The 23,275-nt window shown below is 32.7% G+C and overlaps 1 protein-coding gene across 2 annotated transcripts; it reads right to left on the reverse strand.

The window, feature by feature from the left end:
• Positions 1-436: 436 nt before the first annotated feature.
• Positions 437-5,662, reverse strand: LOC112765501 (protein SMAX1-LIKE 6). 2 transcript variants are annotated; one of them, XM_025811398.3, is made up of 3 exons: positions 3,903-5,662; positions 2,723-2,957; positions 437-2,503 (listed from the first exon to the last, which is right to left on the reverse strand). In XM_025811398.3, the coding sequence occupies exons 1-3, from the start codon at positions 5,150-5,152 to the stop codon at positions 614-616; spliced, it is 3,375 nt and encodes a 1,124-aa protein (XP_025667183.1). In that variant the 5' UTR covers positions 5,153-5,662; the 3' UTR covers positions 437-613. The 2 variants fall into 2 exon arrangements, with proteins under 2 accessions (XP_025667183.1, XP_025667184.1); XM_025811399.3 differs by having other exon boundaries at positions 2,816-2,957; positions 3,903-5,602.
• Positions 5,663-23,275: the final 17,613 nt, after the last annotated feature.

Consider the following 23,275-nt stretch of genomic DNA (forward strand, 5'->3'; position numbering starts at 1 on the left):
AGAGTATTTGTAATTGTGTGGATAATCTTTTTGTCACATTTATGTTTTTATAGGCAAACAAATTCTACTTTTCAAACTTCATTAATTGTGCTTCGTCATGAGAATTTGCTCCTTTTAACATAGGAAAACTTATCCGTCCATAAATGGACATCTATCCTTATCCATCCTTGTTGTATCAGATGATAAATTTATAATTGAGTTTGTTTTGATTGTGGAAAATAAAAATTAAAATAGAAGGTGCACGAGGCACATAAATGGAGAACAATTTTGTTAATAGATTGAGGTGTACGAAGTCTTTTTGGTATTTGATAAGGTAAATTTCAAACAATTTTGTTAATAAATTGAGGGAGGAACATTCATCAATTAAGTGATCAAGAACAATATTTTTTCTTTCTCTTTTTGCGGTGGAAGATATATGGTGAAAGAGGCAGGAAAAAAAATAGAAGGTACACTACGGATATTATACATTCTTTTTGCACCAAACAACAAAAATTGAGAGATTAATGAGCCGAACAATGCTGGCAATTACAAAAAGCTACACATCCTAAAAGCCTACATTTTACAAGTAATTACAAAATACTTTTAATAGAGCCTGTCATAGTGAGCAAAAAATTCAGTTGAGGTTAATTCTAGAAGGAAGACACAATCCACCAGGAGCATTCTCTTCCACAAAATTGGATTCACAGTTGACCAGTTTCATCACATACTGAGATGGTGATGCACTGTGTTTTTTCTGTTTGGCTTCAGCAAAAGCTCTTCCAAGAACACGTTCAATCCAATCCTCCACTGCATTTTTCTTCTCTGATAACCATGCAGCTGCAAGAATCTGTACCATTACATCATATTCAATTTCCAGCTGAAAATCTGAACTAAATGCTCTCTGGAATTGTGTGCTAATGCTTTTCAACAATTCATCAGCAAGTGCATCAAAATTGAATGGCTTAAATAACACTTTTTCTTCAATTTGATTACAGATATCAGTGGAACATGCTCCTGAGTTTTCCATCTCGTTGTCATTGTCATTGATGCATTCTTCGGCCTCGTTTAGAGGCATGTTTAGATCCAGATAGGATCTTGATTTCTCCCTGACCTGTTTCTGCATCTTGCATGTGTTTCCCACCTCTTTGGAGTCATTAGTATCAGCTTGCTTCCTTTTGCTAAGAAATGGTGGTTTGGAGGACCCTTTTCCACGAATAACCTGAACATTTGTGATACCCCTTTTTATGGCATCCTCAGATGCAGTATGTCCAAGTATTAGCTGCATTTGAAATTTCTTGGCTTCAAGGATTCTTTCCTCAGAGAACATTTTCGATCCCTCGGATATAGAAGAGCTATTACTATTACCTTTACTGACAGTTGAGGCTACTATAAAGATTCTGTTGTTGATGCTGATTTCCCTTCCATGAGAATCTGGAAATTTACCTGTTTTTAACGCCTGTGACAAACTAGTCTGCACAAGGTAATCAGCTTTATCGACATGATCAAGAAAAACAACCGAAAGTGGCCTTTTACTCAACTCCCCAGCAATATAATCCACAACAGTCTTCCTTCTCAGCGCATCATGACAATGTGATATTTCGCAATCAAAAACAGAGTTCAATGAGAAAGACCTGTCCTGCAAGCTTAGATCTACGGATATTAGATTTTCTCTGTTTCCAAATATAATCTCTGCAAGAGCTGCAGCAATTTTCTTTTTGCTGATCCTATCTGGTCCAAGGAAAGCAAACCATATGCCAGCTCTGGAGCCTTTACGTTTTCCTGCACCAGAATTACAAAGGAACAGACTTCGATTTATTGCATAGATGGCATCATCTTGCCAGCCAACCTTTTCAGCAAGAAGTTGATTTAGAGATTTGAGATCTACCGAATCAAAATTTCCTTCTGAATTTGGAAAAGAGCAAGCAGATCTAGGTGTTTGGTGTGAAGCATTCTCATTTGGGGCATCAAAAAAATCAATTGACAGAGATTCCGACAAGTTTGGAAGATGCTTTTTGTGATCCTGTAGTTTTGGGGTATCTGGCTCTTGAGCTGCTGATGTATATATTGTGCCCAATCCTAAATCTGTGGTCACAGGTGTAAGGGATGAAGATGAACTGTGATCAAGAAGACTTGTATTGGCCATAGAGGAAGGGGCAATCCATGGCATCCGCACATCAGTCAACTGAATCCCTGAAAATTTCAGTACATGATCAGTTCCGGTACTGATACTGGCTGTATCAGAAGATTCCGGAACAGATGGCAACTGTTTCAATGGATAAATACTAGGCGGCTCTCTAGGTAGGTAGGAAGTTTGATTAGAATATTGGACTTCTATGTGTGATGGATCTTTACTGCCGCTTTCCGTAAACCCAGAGCCAAACCGTAAACCCTCAAGTGATGGAGCTTGAGGTCTTGTTTGAGAATTATCAACTGATCTAGTGTGATGAAGATTACGGCAAATGTCGTTCCATTTCTTTTGACAACCCAGGATCCTCTCGTTCAAACTTGTGCTTTCTTCATTAACCTGCACTGGATGATGGAGTTCATTCTTAAATATATACATCTATAACTTCGAACCAATGAAATATTGAGAGAGCAAAACATGATGTTGACAAAGACTGAGTACAAGAATTTTGATAAGAGTACACACTATAAACACAAAGGACAAGAAAATGATAACACGGGAAAATTTTGTGTGCATTATTGCACCAGAATAATACGATATTTAAGGATCATAACCAACCTTTGCCAAATCCAATCCTCTATGAAAGTTCAAATCAGCATTTTGTAACCAAGGAAAGCTTAAGCAAACAGATGGCAGAGTAGCAGAGCCTACCTTCAAATCAGCAACTTCTTCTTCATATTTTTCATTGCATTCGTCACAACGCGCAAAAGATGCACTTGAACAGCTTACAGGAGTTTTGATTTCAGGTGGTGTAGAAAAGAACCCACCAAATGGAATGAAGGACCCCATCAAGCTGTAAGTTTATCATGAGCAGGTAACTGTGAGATCCAATAGGCACAAAACAGTCAGAAGCTAAAGTGCACATGATGTGTGAGAGAGACTTGAAAGCACCATCATCTACATAAATGAAGTATATTGTTACCCCCAAAAGTGGCAGTCAGAAAAATTATGCTTGAATTTCTTCCTAACTATCCTTAAACATATTGGTTCTCTGTACTCACAATATATAACAAGAATGGGCATCAACAAAGTGGGAAAATCACACCAATACATCCGAAGAGAATCATAGCATTTGTCACAATCGTGCCAGTGAAGGCTCATCCGTGGTGTGTTGGCCAACTCAAGTAGATAGAACTACTTCATCTTCCTAACTACATATCCAGGTTAACAATACACCTCTTTACACTTTTAAGCACTCCTTGATACAGATCTTAGTATCTTTCAGTATCCAGCAAGAAGCACATTACCGCAAATCGCATGTTAATCATATCTATTGTCTGTATATAGTTTTTGAACCATGATCATTATTATATAATCTTATAAACCAATAAAGACAAGTAAGCATACTACAGAGGTTTGGGTTTTCACAAATCATTAAATCACCAATACAAGCGTGCCTCAACCCTCAGTTCCAAGTTCCCATGCCACAAACCGAAAAACTCAAAAACACCTTGAAAACCATACGAGCCTCGAACACAATATAATATAATAGTATTAATACAAATATAGTAATAATAATATAATAATACAATAGTATGGATTAATGTATATATACATCAACGTGCAAGAACCCTGTACAGTACATGTCGGATTATTTCAACCAAACACAGAACAAGTACAAACTTCAACCATGTCTTGTTGTAACTCCAAGATACAAATCGCCATTTTAACCAATAAAAAGGTAAAAAGACCAAAAAGAAGAAAAAGGATAAACTATAAAGAAACGAAAGAGACGCACCTGGATTTAGGGTAGAGTCCTTCCATTGAAGGTGTAGCAGACGTGACGGTCATAGGATACAGATCCCAATCTTTTTCCACATTTGGGAACAAACCCAATAACTTTGAATACGCATCACACTTCTCCGCCACCCCAACCAACCAAACCTTCCCTCCACCCCCACCACCGTCCAACAACAACCTCGTTATCCTCGAAAGAACAAACCCAACAGCACCACTATCCACTCCATCTTTAACAAAAGCCGCAACATCCCCAAAGCTCACAACAACACCACCACCATTGGAGCATTGATCGGCTTCTCGACCCAACTCCTCAAACCTCAACCCCATCTTCTCCTCACTCATGGCGCCAGAAATCAAGAATTCTTGAATCTCGTTCTCCACCGAGATGACATTAACCGCAGCCATTTCTGGTGGGAACATTGCAACACCACGACCCTTCTCGATCATCTCAACGAAGCTTCTGAGCGCGGTTTTCGCGTAAACACCCATAAGCAAAGGGTTTCTCTTGTTCTTCCGCGTTAGAATATCCGCAACCCTTCTGCAGTTCTCGTCCAGGAATGGGAACCCGGAAGAGAAACCGGGTCCGGGTCGACCCGAGTCAAGACTGCAGAGGAAGAGAGGGGGCGGGTAGCGCGTTCTTGAGAAGATTCTGGAAGAAGGCGGAGGGTTAGGAGGCTGAAGAAGTGCGAGTTTTATGTCGGGGCTCCGAAAACCCGCTTCGCCGAAGACGCGACTCACGATTGGATCATCTAAGATTGAAAGAACGAAGTGTTTGAGCTCAACTTTCAGAAACGATGCGGTTCCTTGATTGAACTGAGGGTTTTGGTGATTGTGGATTTGCATCAAGTGGAAGGTATCCGGGTGGCGCCGTTGGTTCGCCTGGGAGCGTTTTATGGCCGCCATGAGGGAATTCGACACCGGAGGTCCGTCGTCGTCGGCGGTGGAGGAGGTCGATGAGGGTTTAGAGGAGGGGAGGCGGTCGAGGGACACGCCGACGGAGAGTTCTAGGGCGCGCAGCTGGAGGCGCGGGGAGACGGTTACGGCTGCGGCTACGGCGGTGACGACGGTGCGAGATCGGGTGATTGCGTCGCGGAGGGAGGAGGAAGGGAGGGCCAAGAGAGCGGAGACTGCGTGGAGGGAGGTCGTCTGGGCGTGGCTCCGGCGACGCGCCACCGCGACAGCGTCGTCGAGAGCACGTGCCGCCTCGTCTGTCAAGCATTGCCTCGCTGCGCTTACCGGCGTCGGCATCGCCGGCGAGCATGTATCGGTACTAAGAGAGCTCTATATGTATAAATAAAAATAATAATATATATGCAAACTCTATAATTATCTATAAGAGTCTATAATAATAGTAATAATAATGATGATGATGATGGTGATTAATTTAATTTAATTATTATGTATGTGATATATCATATATGATGATGGATGAGTATGAGGACGCTGACAAATGAAGGGGAAAATGTGGCGTTTGTGTGTGTGTGAAGAAGGAAAAGGGGTTTGAGGTTTGGGTTTTTGTTGTTGAGAGAGTATGAATAATTTATTGGAGTTTGTATGTTAATTAAATGAGAGAAAGAAGAAGAAAGAATAGGCAGATAGAGAGAGAGAGTGGTGACCCTGTTTTGGATGATTCTTTGATGCTGGTGCCTGGTGGTAGTCTACCAGTCTCGCAGATGATGATGTCTTTTTAATTTTTACTGATTATTATTATTATTATTATGTATTTATATGATAAAAAGTACTTTTTAAATACTATGTGGATCTTAATATCGTACTTTTTCCTTTTAAAAGGAGAAGGTTAATAAATTCAAAAATATAAATTTCATTATATTTAAATTAAATGATAACATGATGAGAAAAAAGGGTTTCAATTCATATGCGAGACAGCGAGAGCAAAGATATTTTCACTTCTAAATTTTAATAGATTATAAATATAGAGTTCTGAATTGACAACGTAATCCAATTGACCATTTTTATATCTTTTAAAATGAGAATTTAATTTTGATGTATTTGTAATATAAAATATTTTATATAATTATTTAATTATTTTTATATTTTTATAATTATTTATATAATTACTGTAAAATATAATTATTTTTATTAACATAATATTATATAATTAGATATATATATATATATAATTATTTTATATTTTAATTTTTTTTAAAATAAATTATTAAATTTAACAACTTTTTCTTTTTTTTTGTGTAGTAACACTTTTATTTTTATTGAATTTAAGATATGGGAAATCTTTTCTAAAATTATACTCTGAATTAAATCTTAATTTGTCTTTATATATAGCATGAGTATATTTTATACAATATAAATGTTTAATCATATATATAACACTTTCTTTTTATTGAAGTGATGATATGGGGAAAATGTTTCTAAGAATATAATATGTGAAAAAAAAAATCTTAATTTGTAAATTGTCATCAAATAATAATTTTTTTGCATCCGTAAAAGATTGTGAAGTATATTATCACAAACATGATTGGATCTTATATTATGATCAGTAATTTATAAGTGAAAATATTTTATTCTTTAAAATATTAAAATATCAATACATTAAAATAAGAGTAAAGTATCGTTTTTGTCCCCAACGTTTGGGGTAAATTCTATTTGTGTCCCTAACGTTTAAATCGTCTTATATTTGTATCCCTAACATTTGTAAAAGTGATTCAATGTTATCCTGCCGTCAATTACACATTATGAACGCTTTAGTTTGAGTTTTAAAAACCTCTTCTTGAAATTAGAATATAAATGTTTTGGATAGAATCGATGATCTACTTTAAAAAATAGCTCATCAAATGTTGAAACTAATTCCTGCAACATTTACATAATTTACTTTTCTAAGGACATAATTGAATCTAAACACAAATAGTGGATATAATATTAAAATCGATCACATTCAAGTGAGACCTAATTGAGAATGAATACATTCAAGTGAGAATAATTGAAAAATATAATCTAATTTGTTAGTATAATTGATAATAGAATAACATTGAATCACTTTTATAAACGTTAAGGATACAAATAGGACGATTTAAACGTTAGGAACACAAATAGGACTTACCCCAAACTTTGGGGACAAAAACGATACTTTACTCTTAAAATAATTTTTATTATAAATGCGATATAATAATAGATAAATAAGTTAATTAGTAAAATACTAATATATGATCATTTTGTACGAAATTATACATATGCAACTGATATTTATAAGTTAACTGATGGTCTCTCACATTCTTTATAGGCAAATAATGCTGTTCACCTGTTTGTATAATTAGATTTTTGACCTATATGTAATTAAATTCATGTATATGGTATAAGTTGACAAGGAGCCCATTATCATCATTACATTAAATATATAAATAATAAACAATAATATTTTTTCTTATTTAGAATTGTTTTAGTTTTTAAGGGTATCCACTACTAAATTCAAGAACTAATTTCTTTATAATGGAATATTCACTCTAACGGCAAACAATTTTTCAATTCCTAAGGTAAAATTTGAACTTTTTACTTATAAATATCTTAAACATTATAAAATATTTTATTATGATAATATATTAAAAGAAGTAAAATGATATTTGTATAATTTTTATACATCTTAAAATATGCACTTATTATATAAAAATAATATTTTGTTTTTTTATTATAATTATTTTTATATTAAAAATAAAAAAATACTCAGAAACTAATAATATTCAAATAACACACCTGAAAGAAAATAGATTTTTATTTATTTATTCTATAGATAGTAGGACCCGTTTTTCTTTACTCATTGATTGTAAATAAAACACATGGTAGGCATAGATTCTCTATTGCTCTATCTAGGCAGAGAGACGAGAAGCCAAGAACTCTGAGTTTTCCTCCTTAATAGTATCAAAAACAACTTTAACAAATTATATAACATTTTTTTTATTGAAATTCGTAATTATATTGTATAGTTGTGTGTTTCAATAATTCAATCCTTTTTTTGTTTAGAATTAATTTTAAAAATTATTATTGAGTGCTTGTCCTTCAGAGGTTCATGGTGAAGATTAGTGAGAGAGTGAGATAGAGATGCCGTGCCCACTTAAGCAAATGGGCCAGTGCGAGTCACTGTCAAGCTTTTGAGTCTACAGGGACATTTTGTCCTTTTTAATTGTTCTTTTTTCACATCCTCCTTTTATTTGGTGACTTTAATACTACATAACTACATATCTTACAATTTAATTACTTCACACCTAAATGGATAACTATATTTAATTATTTATAGAACCTTTTGAAATAATAAATATTAAATAACAGAGTTGAATATTTTTATTGATTTTATGAAACACAATTAAAGTATTATATAATTTCTTTTTTCTATAATGTTATTATAAATAAATTAAATCTAATATATTTATTAGAAAATATTACATGAAAATCGATTTTTGTCCTTAACAAAAAATTCTGAATGGAACAAACAAGAATACAAGATATGTTTATGAAACGGAAAATTGAAATTGCTGATATATATAAACTTGAGATGATGTAGAAAGGCGCTATTAAAAAGCAGAAGGAAAAGGATATATAGGATAAGTACCCTAACTAATGAGTTCGATATATTTATAATAAAAGAGAATTTTATTTTATTTTATTATTTTATTTAAGATACAATTGTTAGTTATGAATCTCACCAAATTGTACATTTATTCGTCTAAATGTAACATATATTTTTTCCTAAGTTTTTGTACGCGTTCATAAAATTTAAAAGGCAAAAGAATAAAATAACAGAATAAATCCAGAAAACTGATTAACTTAGGTAATGAAGGAATTAATTGTGCTTTTAAGAATCACACGAAAAGCACCAGCTATATATATATGCTAAAAGCATACTGTTGACTTTACATGATTGGCCTAATATAAAGTCATGTAAATTTTTACTCTCTTTTTTTAATTTTTTAGTTAAAACCGGGATTAATCGAGATTCGAGATATCCATATGATAATTCGAATATCACCTTAAAATAAAAGCGACACTACTGTACAAAGATAAACATTACAATTATTTTCTCACCTTTTCTGAAAATTAAAAATTCTTCATTATATTTTTTCTGAGTTGGAAAAAGAAGTAAATAGTGACAGAAAGATTGCTTGGTAAGTGAGTGCGTTGGAAGCATTCCAGCCACAATTACAAAGAAGGGAGAAAATAAGTGAGAATTGATTATTAATTATTAAAAGGAAGATATGTAATACAAGATTTGGTTTGATGCTGAAAGATATAGTCATACTCATAGAGAAGGGGAAATTGATTTTTATAGCTGTCCACGTCAACTCAGGGTGTGAAAGGGTATCGTTATCATATTTCTTAGTGGAATAAGGATTTTTTGACTAGACAAAAAAGGTGGCCGAATTTCAACGATTAAATATTTTATTAACATTATAATAACTAGTGAATTAATTGACACATTGTGTATATTTTTCCAAAAGAATATAGCAATATTAAAAATGCTTTTGTATTTATTTATATTTATAATAATGTATATAAATAGATGAAAGTGGATTATCTTTTTCTTTGATGCTTTTTGAAGTTGCATACTACACTGTTTGTCGGAAATCCACTTAGATGATGATGGCCCTTTTGAAATGGGGGTTTTCCAATTGGTATTGAAAATGTTGGGCACAGCACAATGGCTCCATTGTGAGGACTCAGGAGACACCAAAACAAACATAACAGAAAAGTAATTTTTAATTTTCATATTGCGTTCAAGTTGGTGAAACACACATATATGGGCAAAAATAGGGTTTTACAGGAGTACAGGAGCGTTGTGGGAATGAATTCTTTTCATTTTTTTTAACATTTGAGAGAATAAAATGTGATTTCTTACTTTTAATTCTATAAGTGGAACCAAAATTAAATAGAAGAGAGAACAATAAAAGGTGAGATCCTACACTTGATACCATCCAGTTTTTTTACTGGAGATGATCCACTCTCGGAGCATTGTCGACGAAAAAAGTTGTCGAATTAGACTAATTAGTATCATTTCTATTTATATAGTGTATCTGTATCTTAATATTATACATTCTAAAATATTTTTATTTTGTTGAAATTGTTTTAAATTTTGCTAGCTTTTTTTCGTCTTTTTTCATCTCACTCCTTATGTCTCTCTTTTTATTGTTGTGTTGTGTTGTGGATGGTATTAGTAATATTGATAGTGGTGGTGTGACGTTATTGTTATAGTGTTAAAGGTGGTTTAACACTGTGTTTAAATCTAAAGAAGTTAAAAGGAAAAAAAATGTAAAGAAGAAAAATAAATGAAAAACTTAATTTTCTTTGATTGGATAAAAAAGATATTAGACGGAACAAAATAAAATTGACGTGGAACCCATTTCCAACTTTTCACTCCATACATGTGAAGAAAACTAAGAAAAATTTGCAAATAAGGGTAAGATTATAAATTTACTCTTTATATTATTCAACCGAAATTTTTATTGTTATTCTTCTGCAATCATATCTTATTCCACTATATCCATGTTGGTACTTGATTTCGAAGTAAATTCCTACAAATATATATACAAATATAACATGTTCAAATAAACTTTGTACATATATTCAAATATATTAATGTAACAGAAATAGAAACGACACTTGTCAATAAAGTCTTTTCTCTAATTTCTTAATGTATAAATAAATTTTTTATAATTTTTTAGAGAAATAAAAATTTATGACAAATAATTTATATATATAACAGAATAAGCATAAAACCATGAACTAAAAGTAAAATCAAATTAAAAATTGTATATGTACTTAGGCTAGGTCAAATTTGTTAGGAAATTATTTAATTTTCTAATTTATTTGTAGACAATACATATATTAATTATAATCATAAATTACGCTATTTCAAATTAAATGACTTATATAATGGTGATCTCATCTATTATTATAAATGCTAAATTGAATAAGTCATAATTACTTTTGATTTGAAATTAAATGAGAATAAAACCAGATATTATCTTTTGTTCTTTAGATAATTATCTTTTGGATTTTAGATATATTATCTTTTGGACTTTAGATACTATTTTATTTGGGTTTTAGGATTTAATGGGTGTCATACTCAAATATAAATAGTACTTTCAGGGTTTCGGTCCCAACATACCAAAGCCACTTCGACAACTCTTTTCCATCAGAGAAGTTGCAATTTAGCCGCTTAGGAATACAGAAGGCTTTGGTTGAGGAAGATCGAAAGAACACAAGATTCAAACTCTTCCGATCATGATTCATGTTTATGAATTCAGGTACACTTCCGCATTCAAGTATTTTATTTCTTAATGATTTAACATGGATAATCTTTGGGCTAAGAAATTCTGAGAAGATTCTAACAGAATTAAAATTAAATTAAATAATTAATGATCTAATTAAAATCAAATTAAATAATAACTTATCTAATTTGCATATGTACTTAAACAAATTTCAGTTTTCAAGGCAGATAAACATACTCTTACCTGAATCACTCTGGGAAGAAGCCTTAAAGACTGTAGTGTGCATCCTTAATAGGGTGCCAAGCAAAGCAGTTAACAAAACCCATATGAAATTTAGACTGGAAAAAAGTCCAATATAAAGCATTTGCATATTTAGGGATGTCCAGCTGAGGCGCGACCTTATAGGCCACATGAAAGAAAATTGGACTCAAGGACAATTAGTTGCTACTTTGTTGGTTACGCTGAGCATTCACGAGGGTACAAGTTTTACAATCCTGCATCAAGGTCTATTTTTGAAACAGGACATGCGAGATTTCTTGAGGATGTTGAGTTTGGGGAGGAAGAAAATATTATGAATGTTGCTTTTGATGAGGATTCTGTAACTGACAATGCTCAGGTCGTTGTGCCTATTATTGTTCAAGATACAGTTATAGTATAAGGGCACAATGAGAATCCTATTATAGATCCAGTTACAGTACAAGAGAATAATGAGAATATTGTTGTTGCTCAAGATACTGCTACAGTATAGAAAAATAATGAGAATCCTCCTCAACCCCAACCCATACAGCAAGTTCAAAAACCTCAAGAAGTGTCATTAAGGAGATCCAAAAAAGAAAGGAGTAAATCCATCTATGGTCTCAAACAAGCTTCCCGTCAATGGTATCACAAGTTCATCAAGTCATTACCTCATGGTTTTGAGGTAAATATTATAGATAAATGTGTATACCGCAAGTTCAATGGGAGTAAATACATATTTTTCGTCTTATATGTTGATAACATTCTACTTGCCAATAACGATATAGGCTTGTCGCATGAAACTAAAAAATTTCTATCGAACAAATTCGAAATGAAAGATCTTGGTGATGCCCCTTTTGTATTAGGAATCGAGATACTAAGATGTCGCTCTCAAGGTATTCTTGGATTATCACAAAAGAACTATATAAAAAAAAGATTTTAAGTAGATATGTCATGAAAAGTTGTAGACCAATGGACACACCCGTAGCTAAAGGAGACAAGTTTAGTCTCAAGCAATGCCCAAAAATGATCTTGAGAAGATAGCAATGCATGATAAACCTTATGCATCAGCACTAGGGAATTTAATATATGCTCAAGTCTGCACACATTCTGATGTATCATTTATAGTAGGAGTCTTGGGTAGATACTTGAGCAATCCGGGCATAGATCATTGGATAGCTGTTAAACGTGTAATGCATTATCTAAAGAGAACAAAGGATTACATGCTTACTTATCGGAGATAAGAAAATTTGGAGAGCATTGGGTACTCTGATTCCGATTTCATGGCATATGGTTGCGAAACTGTCACTGAATTTTGTATAGTAGTTGACATTGAAAGGTCATTAAAGATATTTTGTGACAATAAGTCAGCAGTACTATACTCCAACAACAAGAGCTTGACAAAATCGAAGCATACAGACATCAAGTTCTTAGTTGTCAAGGAGAAATTTAAAGAAAAACAGATTTCCATAGGACATATAGGAACAGAGTATATGCTAGCAGACTCATTAACCAAGGAATTGATCCCCTAAAGTCTTTAATGAGCACACTGCTCAGATGGGTGTCAATATTTGTGATGCCTTGGTTTAGTGGGAGTTTATTTTATGCTATATGTTCTATGACAGATAATTGGATTATTTTTCTGCATAATTAAGTTGATGGTTTATTTCATGTTATGTGAAATGTTTATTTTGCAACATTTGTTTTGTGTTTGATCTCAATAAAGTTTTAAAGTTGGACCAGCTGGAAATAGACATGCATGAGATCACTTGGCATGTAATTTCCATATTACTCATCCAAATTTGATCTATGTCGTTAAGTATATTAGGATGGTGATTGTCGTGGTTTAGTCACGGCATTAATGTGATAAAAAGCTGCAGTGATTCCATATCTAATATATGAGACGGACCATATTGTTGAAGTAATAAGGGAAATAACATTCAGATGCGTGCATAAAGTTATAAGATGTGATTATGTCAAGAAAGAATATATGTATAGCCCAAGTGGAAGATTGTTAGGAAATTATTTAATTTCCTAATTTGTTTGTGGGCAATACATATATTAATTATAATCACAAATTACGCTATTTCAAATTAAATGACTTATATAATGGTGATCTCATTTATTGTTATAAATGCTAAATTGAATAAGTCATAATTACTTTTAATTTGGAATTAAATGAGAATAAAACCAGATATTATCTTTTGTTCTTTAGATAACTATCTTTTGAATTTTAGATATATTATCTTTTGGACTTTAAATACTATTTTATTTGAGCTTTAGGGTTTAATGGGTGTCATGCTTAAATATAAATAGTGTCTTCAGGGTTTCAGTCTCCAACATACCAAAGCCGCCTCGGTAACTATTTCCCATCAGAGAAGTTACAATTCACCCGCCTAGGAATACAGAAGGCTTTGGTTGAGGAAGATCGAAAGAACCACAAGATGCAAACTCTTTCGATCATGATTCATGTTTATGAATTCAGGTATGCTTCCGCATTCAAGTATTTTATCTCTTAATGATTTAACATGGATAATCTTTGGATTAAGGAATTCTGAAAAAATTCTAACAGAATTAAAATTAAATTAAATAATCACTTATCTAATTAAAATCAAATTAAATAATAACTTATCTAATCTACATATGTACTTAAACAAATTTTAGTTTTCAAGACAGATAAACATACTTTCAAGCAAAGCGAGCACAGAAAGCAGGCGCTGAACGGAGGAACGAAGCACAGGGTAGGGTGCAGCAGAGCTGGCAACACGACACGAGCAAACTGAACGGAGGAACGAAGCACGCGAGCAAGCTGGCGACGCGGGTAGGGTGCAACAAAGCTCGCGACGAGAGTGAGGGGAGAGTTCAACAGCACCGGCGGTGCAAGTTGAGGCAGACGCAGGTAAGGTGAATAGTGCCGGCGACGGGAATGGGGGTAGGCGCGGCAGAGTACAGCAACGCTAGGGTGCAGAGAGATTGAGATTTGAGAGAAGATGATTAGAATTCATTGTGTTCTTCGGGGGCTGGGGGCTGTGAAATGTGATTCGCAATATGAAAGTACTGAGGCCAAGTAGTGTTATTAACTTTGTATTTATATCTCATTAAATGAGAAATGAGTTTTATATCATTTAAAAATGTTAATATTATAAATTGATAAACTTGGTTCTGTGGCCAAGGATGTTTTACATAGGTTGAAGGTGCAAGTAAGTTGGGTAGGGTTGAGACTCAACCCGCATTCTATCCGCTCCACAGGCAAACTCGCTCTGCGTCCAACAAGTAGACCCAGGTATTTTTTTACAATCTGTATAAAACTGTATATCATACACACAAAGCTACACTATATAAGTCCATTTACGTGAAATTAACCACTTTCACTTCTATGTATAAAATTTTGAGCTACATATTATTATATTGAGTAAATTGTTAAAAAAATCACTTATCTCCAAATTGATTTTTGAATTTTTTTTAATCAAATCCGTTCTTAAAAAATTTATATTAATTAGTTACGTTAGTATTTCCGTCACTTTTTTTATTGCCGATGATAAAGAAAACTTACTCGATCCGTTAAATTACATGTCAGGACATAAAACGACGTCGTTTTTAAAATAGAGATGAATTAAATTAAATTAAATTAAATTATAAATTAAAAAAAAACTTTAAAAAATGCAAAAGTTGAATTATCAATTGGCACTTGAGAAACGGATAGCTCCTTAGCAAGTTGGGGATCAGAGGTGTTCTTGCAGGAAGAATTCACCTTCTTATTCCTATTGAAAAACATCATTGAATATTGACCTCCATTTTTACCACTTTCTTGTGAATAAATTAAAATTTTATCATTAACTCAACTCTATTTTTCTTTTGTCTCTTCTCTGTTCGGATTTTTATTCAAGTAGTAGAGAATTTTTTTTTTAATTTGTTATTGTTGGATGAAGTTGGTACAGTGAGAATTGAATAGAAAAATAAAATATGGTGTTGAGAGAGAGAGAGAGAGAGAGATTTTACTTCTCTCTTTCTTCATTTGAGTGAAAGGATAGTAAAGTAGATGTGAAATGTGAAGGATTAAAAGTTTGTCAAATCAGATTACAAGATTAGAACTATAAAAAATTAATCTGGTTTCAATGTCAACCAATCTGTGAGATGAGATTAAGAGGGAAACCGTGTTGAAGAAGAAATGAGACCAGCAATCTAAGGCGTGCGTGCTATAGCAAAGAGCAAATAGAGCCAAAGAAACTACCTAGCCACCAGCGATGAAAGAGCAAGCATTGAGATAAATGGCACGGAGTGTGACACAGTGTCTGGGGAGCATAATGAAATCTTGAGCATCGCGATGATGAAGGCCGGTGGGACGATGCTGCAGTGATGAAGGTTGGCAGGATGAAGCGTGCTAAAACGCAATCACAATCGGAAGTGGGCGTAGGGTACCTGGGATGCACCCAAACAAAGTTAGATAGTGAATTTAAGTTAGATTTTGTGGTTCTGATCAAGTGTTTGTTGGTCATGTTTAGTCTAAAAAAAAAAAAGAGAAAATTCACTCAACTTCTAAGTTAAAAATGCGCATTTTATGTGCTAACATGTGATTTAATATGTTAGATCAGTTTTTATTTAGTAAAAAAAATAGTTGAAAAACTAATGTGACTAATTTAAAATTTTATAAAGACGGATTTAATTAAAATAATTTTTTAATTATCAATTTAAAGATTGAATGATATTTAAAAGATAGAAAAAATTTCAAGTGTATCGGAAACACCAATGTTCCAGTTGTTTTAACCGTTGATTTCAATTAATATATATTATATATTTTTTATAGTTTAGATCAACAATTAAAACAACTGGAATACTGGTATTTTCGATAAACTTAAAACTCTTCCTAAAACATAAATTTAATTATTTACATTTGTTATATTGCTAAATTTATTGTCTCTTCTTCGAAACTTTTGATAAATAAAAACCATGTGGATCTCATTATCTCATGTGAGCGGGTGACATGACTAGTCCGAGACATATATTAACCCTGCGGTTTCCACAATTGTAGGGATTTTACATCGTACCATGAATCAATATGGGATTGGGAACACTAGCAGTAGTGTCTAGTGTGCATGGCCCTCCACCCACAATAATCACACACCATGCTTACATAAACAACCCCCTTTTTTTTTCTCTTCTTTTTTCTTAATTTGGGGTATAATGTCACTTATAAAATTGGGGTATGATGTCATTTAGCTAGTCTAATGTCGATAATAATTATGCGCTATATTTTTAACCTTTTTCAGGAGCTTAATTATCAGGTAACAATTATTTTTACTTTTCAAAAAATGACAAAAGAAAATAAAATTTGGTTCGATCATTTTTTTAAAGACTAAAATATTCTTATAATTAATAATTCTGGAAAAAACTAAAGTATTATTTTAAATATCTTGACAAAAATATATTTAGAAAGATTAAAATGTTTTTATAAAATTAATTAAGATTGTTGCATTAATTTTTTTAATAATGATTATACTTTTGTTCATCTCATTATATTGGCTAAACTAAAATTTTAATGTTTTCTTAATGTGACTAAAATAGTTTATTTTAATTAATATTTAGAAATACAATAAAAAATGGTTAAAATTGACATCATCTAAATAAGAGTGAGTCACATGTTTTAAGGAATAATAATAATAATAATAATAATAATAATAATAATAATAATAATAATAATAATAATAATAATAATAATAATAATAATAGTGCTCAATGGTTTATATGATATCTGTTTTCATACTTTTCATCTTTTTTTTTATTATATCTTCAGAGGTTTTATGTGATTTTGTTTTATTAATTTTTTTCAATCAAGTATTGATATTTTGCTCCTATAAAAAATATTAAAACTATTTAAAAAATAAATAAATTCTATCTATATAAAGTTGTTTTAAGTATTTTATTTAATTTATTCAATCAATTTAAAACAAATAATTATAAATTTAAGAATTATATTATTTTACTTGAATTATTTATTAAAAAAATAATAAATTATGTTTTGAATTGAATTATTGAAAAGAGAATTATGATTGAACTTTATTTCTTAAGAAAAATATTATATTTTAAGTGCAAGTTATTTAGAAAAGACTTATGTTTTGAGATTGTTTTAAATGTGAGAAGGGTTTATATTTTTGAATTTGATTAAAGAATCACATTCGGAGGAGTTTTAGTGGATTCAAAGAAAATTGGACTTTGATTGAATAATTCTATTTGTGATGTTTTGGAAGAAGTCAAAAAATTAGTTTTAAAAGTGAACTAAAAGGTGGTTTTGATTTGAATGGATTAGTTTTATTCTAAGTGATTCAGTTTTGAAATTTGTTCAGGAACTTTATTTGATTAATTTAATTGAAGAAAATAATGATTTTTAAGGATCTTGAATGAATTTAAGAAATTGAAAGTTGGCAGATTTTTCTTTAAAGTTTTGAGACTTTGCCGAGATAGTTAATTGATAACTCTGATTTAAAGTAGTTAAACGAGTAATTTAAAAGTGAAGGATTTTGAGTCTTTTTAAAGAGAATTACCACTTGATATGGTTTTGAAATTGTTTGGAAGTTTTAGAAAATGTTACATAAAGTGGCTCCATTTTGAAAGGAAATTGATTTTGAGGAAAAAGTGGCTTATGAGCTTGAAATAACTTGAGATATGATGAGGATTTTGAAATTGAGACAAAAATGAGTTTGATTTTGGTTTTAAAGTAAAGTGATTTGAGAAAAAAGTTATATATGGCATGAATGATGATTTGACTTGATATGGATTGTTGAGGAAGTGCGGAAATGATGATGAATGAATTATATGAAATTATTACTTGTCTTATGCACTTCTAGTTATCTGAGATACGAGTTTTCCTTAGTAAGATGTAGTGGCTTGCCATCACGTGCTCCAGGTCGAGACTCAATACTCTGTTGATCATACATCACAAGATGTGGCCGGGCACTTTAACACTCCAAAAATTCCCTAATAAGTAGAATTTATTTATGATTCAGAAAAAGTTATGCATAAACTCTTGGAGATGCGCGCACGGGAGACTGTCTAGGGTTTAGTAGCCGGACATGTCGGGTTGGCTTTGTAATCGACATATGAGACTCATCAGTCATAAGGCAGGAATTCATCATATGCATCTATGTGACATTGTTTGGGTGTGCATATTGTAATTGGTTTGCCTATGTGAATAATTATGTTTAACTGCTAATTACTATACTTGATGTAACTGCTTTGATTGTGTTTGAACCTTCTTACTTGTGTCTATGACTGAAATTGATTGGATTGCGGTGAATTGGATGTTGATTAAGTTGTTTAGGTCTAGGGCCGTGATTGATTATGTGATGGGTCGAAGGCCGTGATTGGTTTGTGTTTTTGGTTTAGTAAAGTATGAAAAATCAAACTGGTTTAGCATAGACTTAATAAACCTATGTTTGGAATAACTTGGTCATTCATACTGCCTAGAAAAATTTTTAGTATTTGATATAAAAAGAAAATATTTTGGATTTTGAAGAATTAACGGATTTCTCTTTAAAAAAAGGATTTCGGATTTTTGAACCTTTGGTTTTTGAAAAGATACATAAGGCGAGCAACGATCACTGTACCATGAAAATAATTTTATTTTACATATCTTGTCATAGCAATTCTTTAACTCCTTTGGTAAGGACCAGTGAGGACGATGTTCTCACCTCCCTACAGGTTTTCCTTTTCAGGATATGGGTGAAGAGGTCACAAAGAGTTTATTTCCTTTCTGTTTATATGATGTATTGTATTGTTTAGATATTATGTTTTTCCTCGCCTTTATCTTTACACATTTTGTAAGAGGGATAGGGTTTGTATTATGTAATGCTAGTAAGTTAATATTATGTGTGTGTGTGTGTGTCTATATATATATTCTTTGTAAGTGTTGTCTATGGTTTGTAAGTATGTATTTATGTTTTCAGCTAAAAGTCTTTTGAAAGGTTATACGGTTTTAAGTTTTAGCTGGGCTCCTATCTTAGTATTAAATATGTTTAGAGTCATCGTAATACCTAAACTATTAAAGTGGCGTAGCCGGAAACGTGACATTCTGATAGCAAGGGTGTTACATTAATTCTTTTCGAAGAAATTTCAAATCAATTATTCTCTTACTTGATGGTTGAAGAACTGAAGATTGATGGTTTAGAAGTTATAGTAAACTCTCGTTGCAAGTATAGTTACTAAACCAAGCAATCAACCTTTCTTACAAACGTTTTGGTTGTCACAAGTAACAAACCCCTAAATAAATTGATAAGCGAAGTATTTAAACATCGGGTCGTCTTCTCAAGGAACTGCAGGGAAGTATGTTCTTATTATTGGTTATGAAGATTGTAAATTGGGGTTTTGAAGATAAAGAACAAGTAATTTAAATGGCAGGTAAAATAAATAAATAACTGTAAAATAAACTTTTGGAAAGATATGAGAAATTAGAAGTCCTATCCTAGTTATCCTTATCAATGATGTTGAAGATTGAATCTTAATTCCACTTAGTTAGCCTTTACTTAAAGCAAAGAAAGGTCAAGTGACTAATTAGTTTGATCTTCAAATCCTAGTTAATTCCTAAGGAAAGATTGGGATTATTGAAGTTCAATTCAATTAGCAAAGATAACAATTATCAATCATGTTGAGTTTGATAACTCCTGAGTTACTGATTTCTTAACCAAGACCAAAAGGGAAAAAAGTAAATCTACTTGAATAAAAATGTCTTCAGATTGGAAGCAACAGTAAAATAAATAAAAGAAAACAATCATAAACTGAAATACCTCAAATAACATTAATTCAAAGAATAATCTGTAATATAGAAGAATTCATAAATTAAATTGAGAAAATAAGTAATTAAAAAGGGAATATTGAACCTGATAAAAAGAGATAATCCTGAAAGCAAAAGAAATCCTAATTCTAAATCCTAAAAGAGAGAGGAGAGAACCTCTCCCTAAAAACTACATCTAATTCATCAATAGTAACTAATTGGAGACTCCCTTTGAATGGATGTATTCCCCCACTTCATAACCTCTGATCTGTGCCTTCTGGACTTGGATTTGGGCCAAAAGGGCTTTAGAAATCGTTGGGAGCGTTTTCTGTAATTTCTGGTGCGTGGCCTCTGTCACGCGTCCGCGTGGGTCACGCGGTCGCGTCATCTGGAGTTTTCCTTGCCACGCGGTCGCTTCAGTCATGCGTCCGCGTCATATGAGTTTCGCTCAAGGCGCGCGATCGCGTCAATCACGCGGTCGCGTCAATGTCATTTCGCGCTAGCATGCGGCCGCGTCGCCCATGCGATCGCGTCGCTTCTAGTTTCTTCAAAAACTCCATTTTGTGCTTTCCTTCCATTTTTGTATGTTTTCTTTCCATTCTTTAAGTCATTCCTGCCTTAGAAGATCTGAAACTACTCAGCACACGAATCACGTCATCGAATGGAAATAAAGAGTAATTAAAATAATTACTTTTAAAGCATAGGAAACATGTTTTTCACATACATCACATAATAAGGAAGGGAAAGTAAAACCATGCAATTAACATGAATAAGTGAGTGAAGGATTGAATAAATCACTTAAATTAGGCACAAAATATATCATAAAATATGGGTTTATCAACCTCCCCACACTTAAACAATAGCATGTCCTCATGCTAAATCCAAGATAAAGAGTAAGGTAAGGTTGAAGTGGTGGAATCTCATACAATGCAATCTATTCTAAATGCAACTACCTAAATGAATCATGCAATTCTAATTTTTTTTTTATTCACTTGTATATAAAACTTATATGTAGTTAAATTAATTTACATTCTCAAGGAATCATATATGCATAGCCAAACCTTAGATAATGATAAAGCACTTTTACAATTGAGATGGGAAAGAAAAATATTTTACAAACTTGCAAGACAATTAGCAATTTAAGCAGAGATATATGTTGATGAACTATTGAACCCTCACTGGATTTTGTGTTTACTCTCTAGTCACTCAGTGTTTATTGGGTTAATCACTCTATTCTTCTTTTTATCCTTACTTTCCATAACTTTGTTCTTCATCTAACCAATCAATAATTATAGAATATAGGCATACAAAAATCATGAGGTCTTTAATTAAGGTTGTAATGAGGCCAAGGTAAAGGTAAGGGTATATGTATAAGGCTAAGTGAGCTAATAAGTGAATTCTTGATTAGTCTAAGATCTCACCTAACATACATACTCTGTAAAGCAAGAATTTCTTTACCTATTCACCCAAATTTTTCCACTTTTGATGTTACATGCTCATGCATTAGTCTTAATTTTGTCCCATGTGCATTGCTTTATTTTGCATTTGGGAAATTCTTTTGTATCCCCTTTATTCAAATACTGAAAAATAATTTTTTTATTTTTTATTTTTTATTTTTTTTAATGCACATGGTAATTCAATTATTTTGATTTCACATGAGCATGCTTCCCAAAATTTTTATTTTGAATTATTTTATTCTTGTTAATTTTCTACCCTTTGTTTTTATCATCCATGTTCCCAATAGGTTTCCTGCACTTAAACAATACACAATTTCTATCTTAAGCTAACTAAGAATTCAACTTGGGATTTTTATTCTGTTTTCTGCTTAAGGCTAGTATTGTGGTTATAGAATAAGAGGAGATTTAAAGGCTCAAGGGGCTAACAAGGGTGATGTAAAAGGTAGGTTAATTTGGGATAAGTAAGCTAGAATCAAACAATGGCCTCAATCACTTTCTTGGTATGTATCTATATTCTATAATCGGACATATAGATTAAAACAAAGTAAAGAACACCAGAATAAAAAAGAAGGACGGAACACACAAGAATAAAAATTATGGTGTGAATGTAACCATACAATTAAGCTCAAAACTCACAGGCTGTGTGTTCTCTAACTCAAAAATCATATATCAGTTATATATGTCATGCAAGTAAAAATTAAGAGTTTCCATTATTCTCAATGTAAATCTTAAGGTGGCTTTAAAGTTTTGGTGTTTCTCCTTGATGAAATGTTGTTAACTAACTAACATGTAATGCCATATACAAGGTGTGTGGATTGTTTTTATTATGTTAAAGTCTCTAGTTTACTTCCTTTTTATATTTTCAATTTAAACTAAGTTATCTTATGCTGAAAAGGGTAAACTATACTAATTAATCCACATTTTCTATAACTAATAAGTTAGAATTGCAACTAAACTAAATGGCTAAAATATGAACTAAAGTGCAACATGCAGAAATATAGTAAAAATACATAAAAATAACAATGTATAAATACTGAGAAAATAAAAAATAAAAAGAAAAATACAGAAAAGTAGCAAAATAAAGTAAAAGAGTCTGTAGTGGTTCACCAAAAATACACCAGAGATGGTGACCTCCCCACACTTAAATAAAGCATCGTCCCTGATGCTCACTCAAGCAGAGTGTGAAGGGGTGTCATCACTGGAAGGATGGATAGCCAGAGTCTCTGTGGTGGTGGTCTGAGGATCTGCCTGTTGCAGAGGAGGTGCTGACTGAATAGGGATCTCTGGGTCTGCAGCCTGAATCTGTGGCGGGGCCTCCTGTTGTGATGCAGCCTGCTCCGTGTCTGCCTGCACAGCCTCTCTCTATGGATAGGTCTCCGTCTCGTTATCATCTGCCTCCTCCTCAGATGGCTCTGATGGTGTGTCATGCTCGGAAGGGATGTCGTTGCCAGAACGGATCATCAGCTTCAGGTGCTCATAGCGTCGCTTGCTGCGACGCTCAGATCTCTCATATCGGCGCCGGTTGCGGCGCTCCATCTGGTCTAGCTGCTGAAACAGGCAGTGTACAAGGTGATAAACTGGCTCTGAGGCAGGTGGAGGTGCAGTGGTGGTAGCAGGGGTAGCTGTAGAGGAAGATGGGCCGGCAGATGGTGTGGCTGTCTCATCAGTAGGAGTGAGGAATGGA

Source organism: Arachis hypogaea, chromosome 17 (genome assembly GCF_003086295.3).
Source record: "Arachis hypogaea cultivar Tifrunner chromosome 17, arahy.Tifrunner.gnm2.J5K5, whole genome shotgun sequence".
Taxonomy (NCBI): domain Eukaryota; kingdom Viridiplantae; phylum Streptophyta; class Magnoliopsida; order Fabales; family Fabaceae; genus Arachis; species Arachis hypogaea.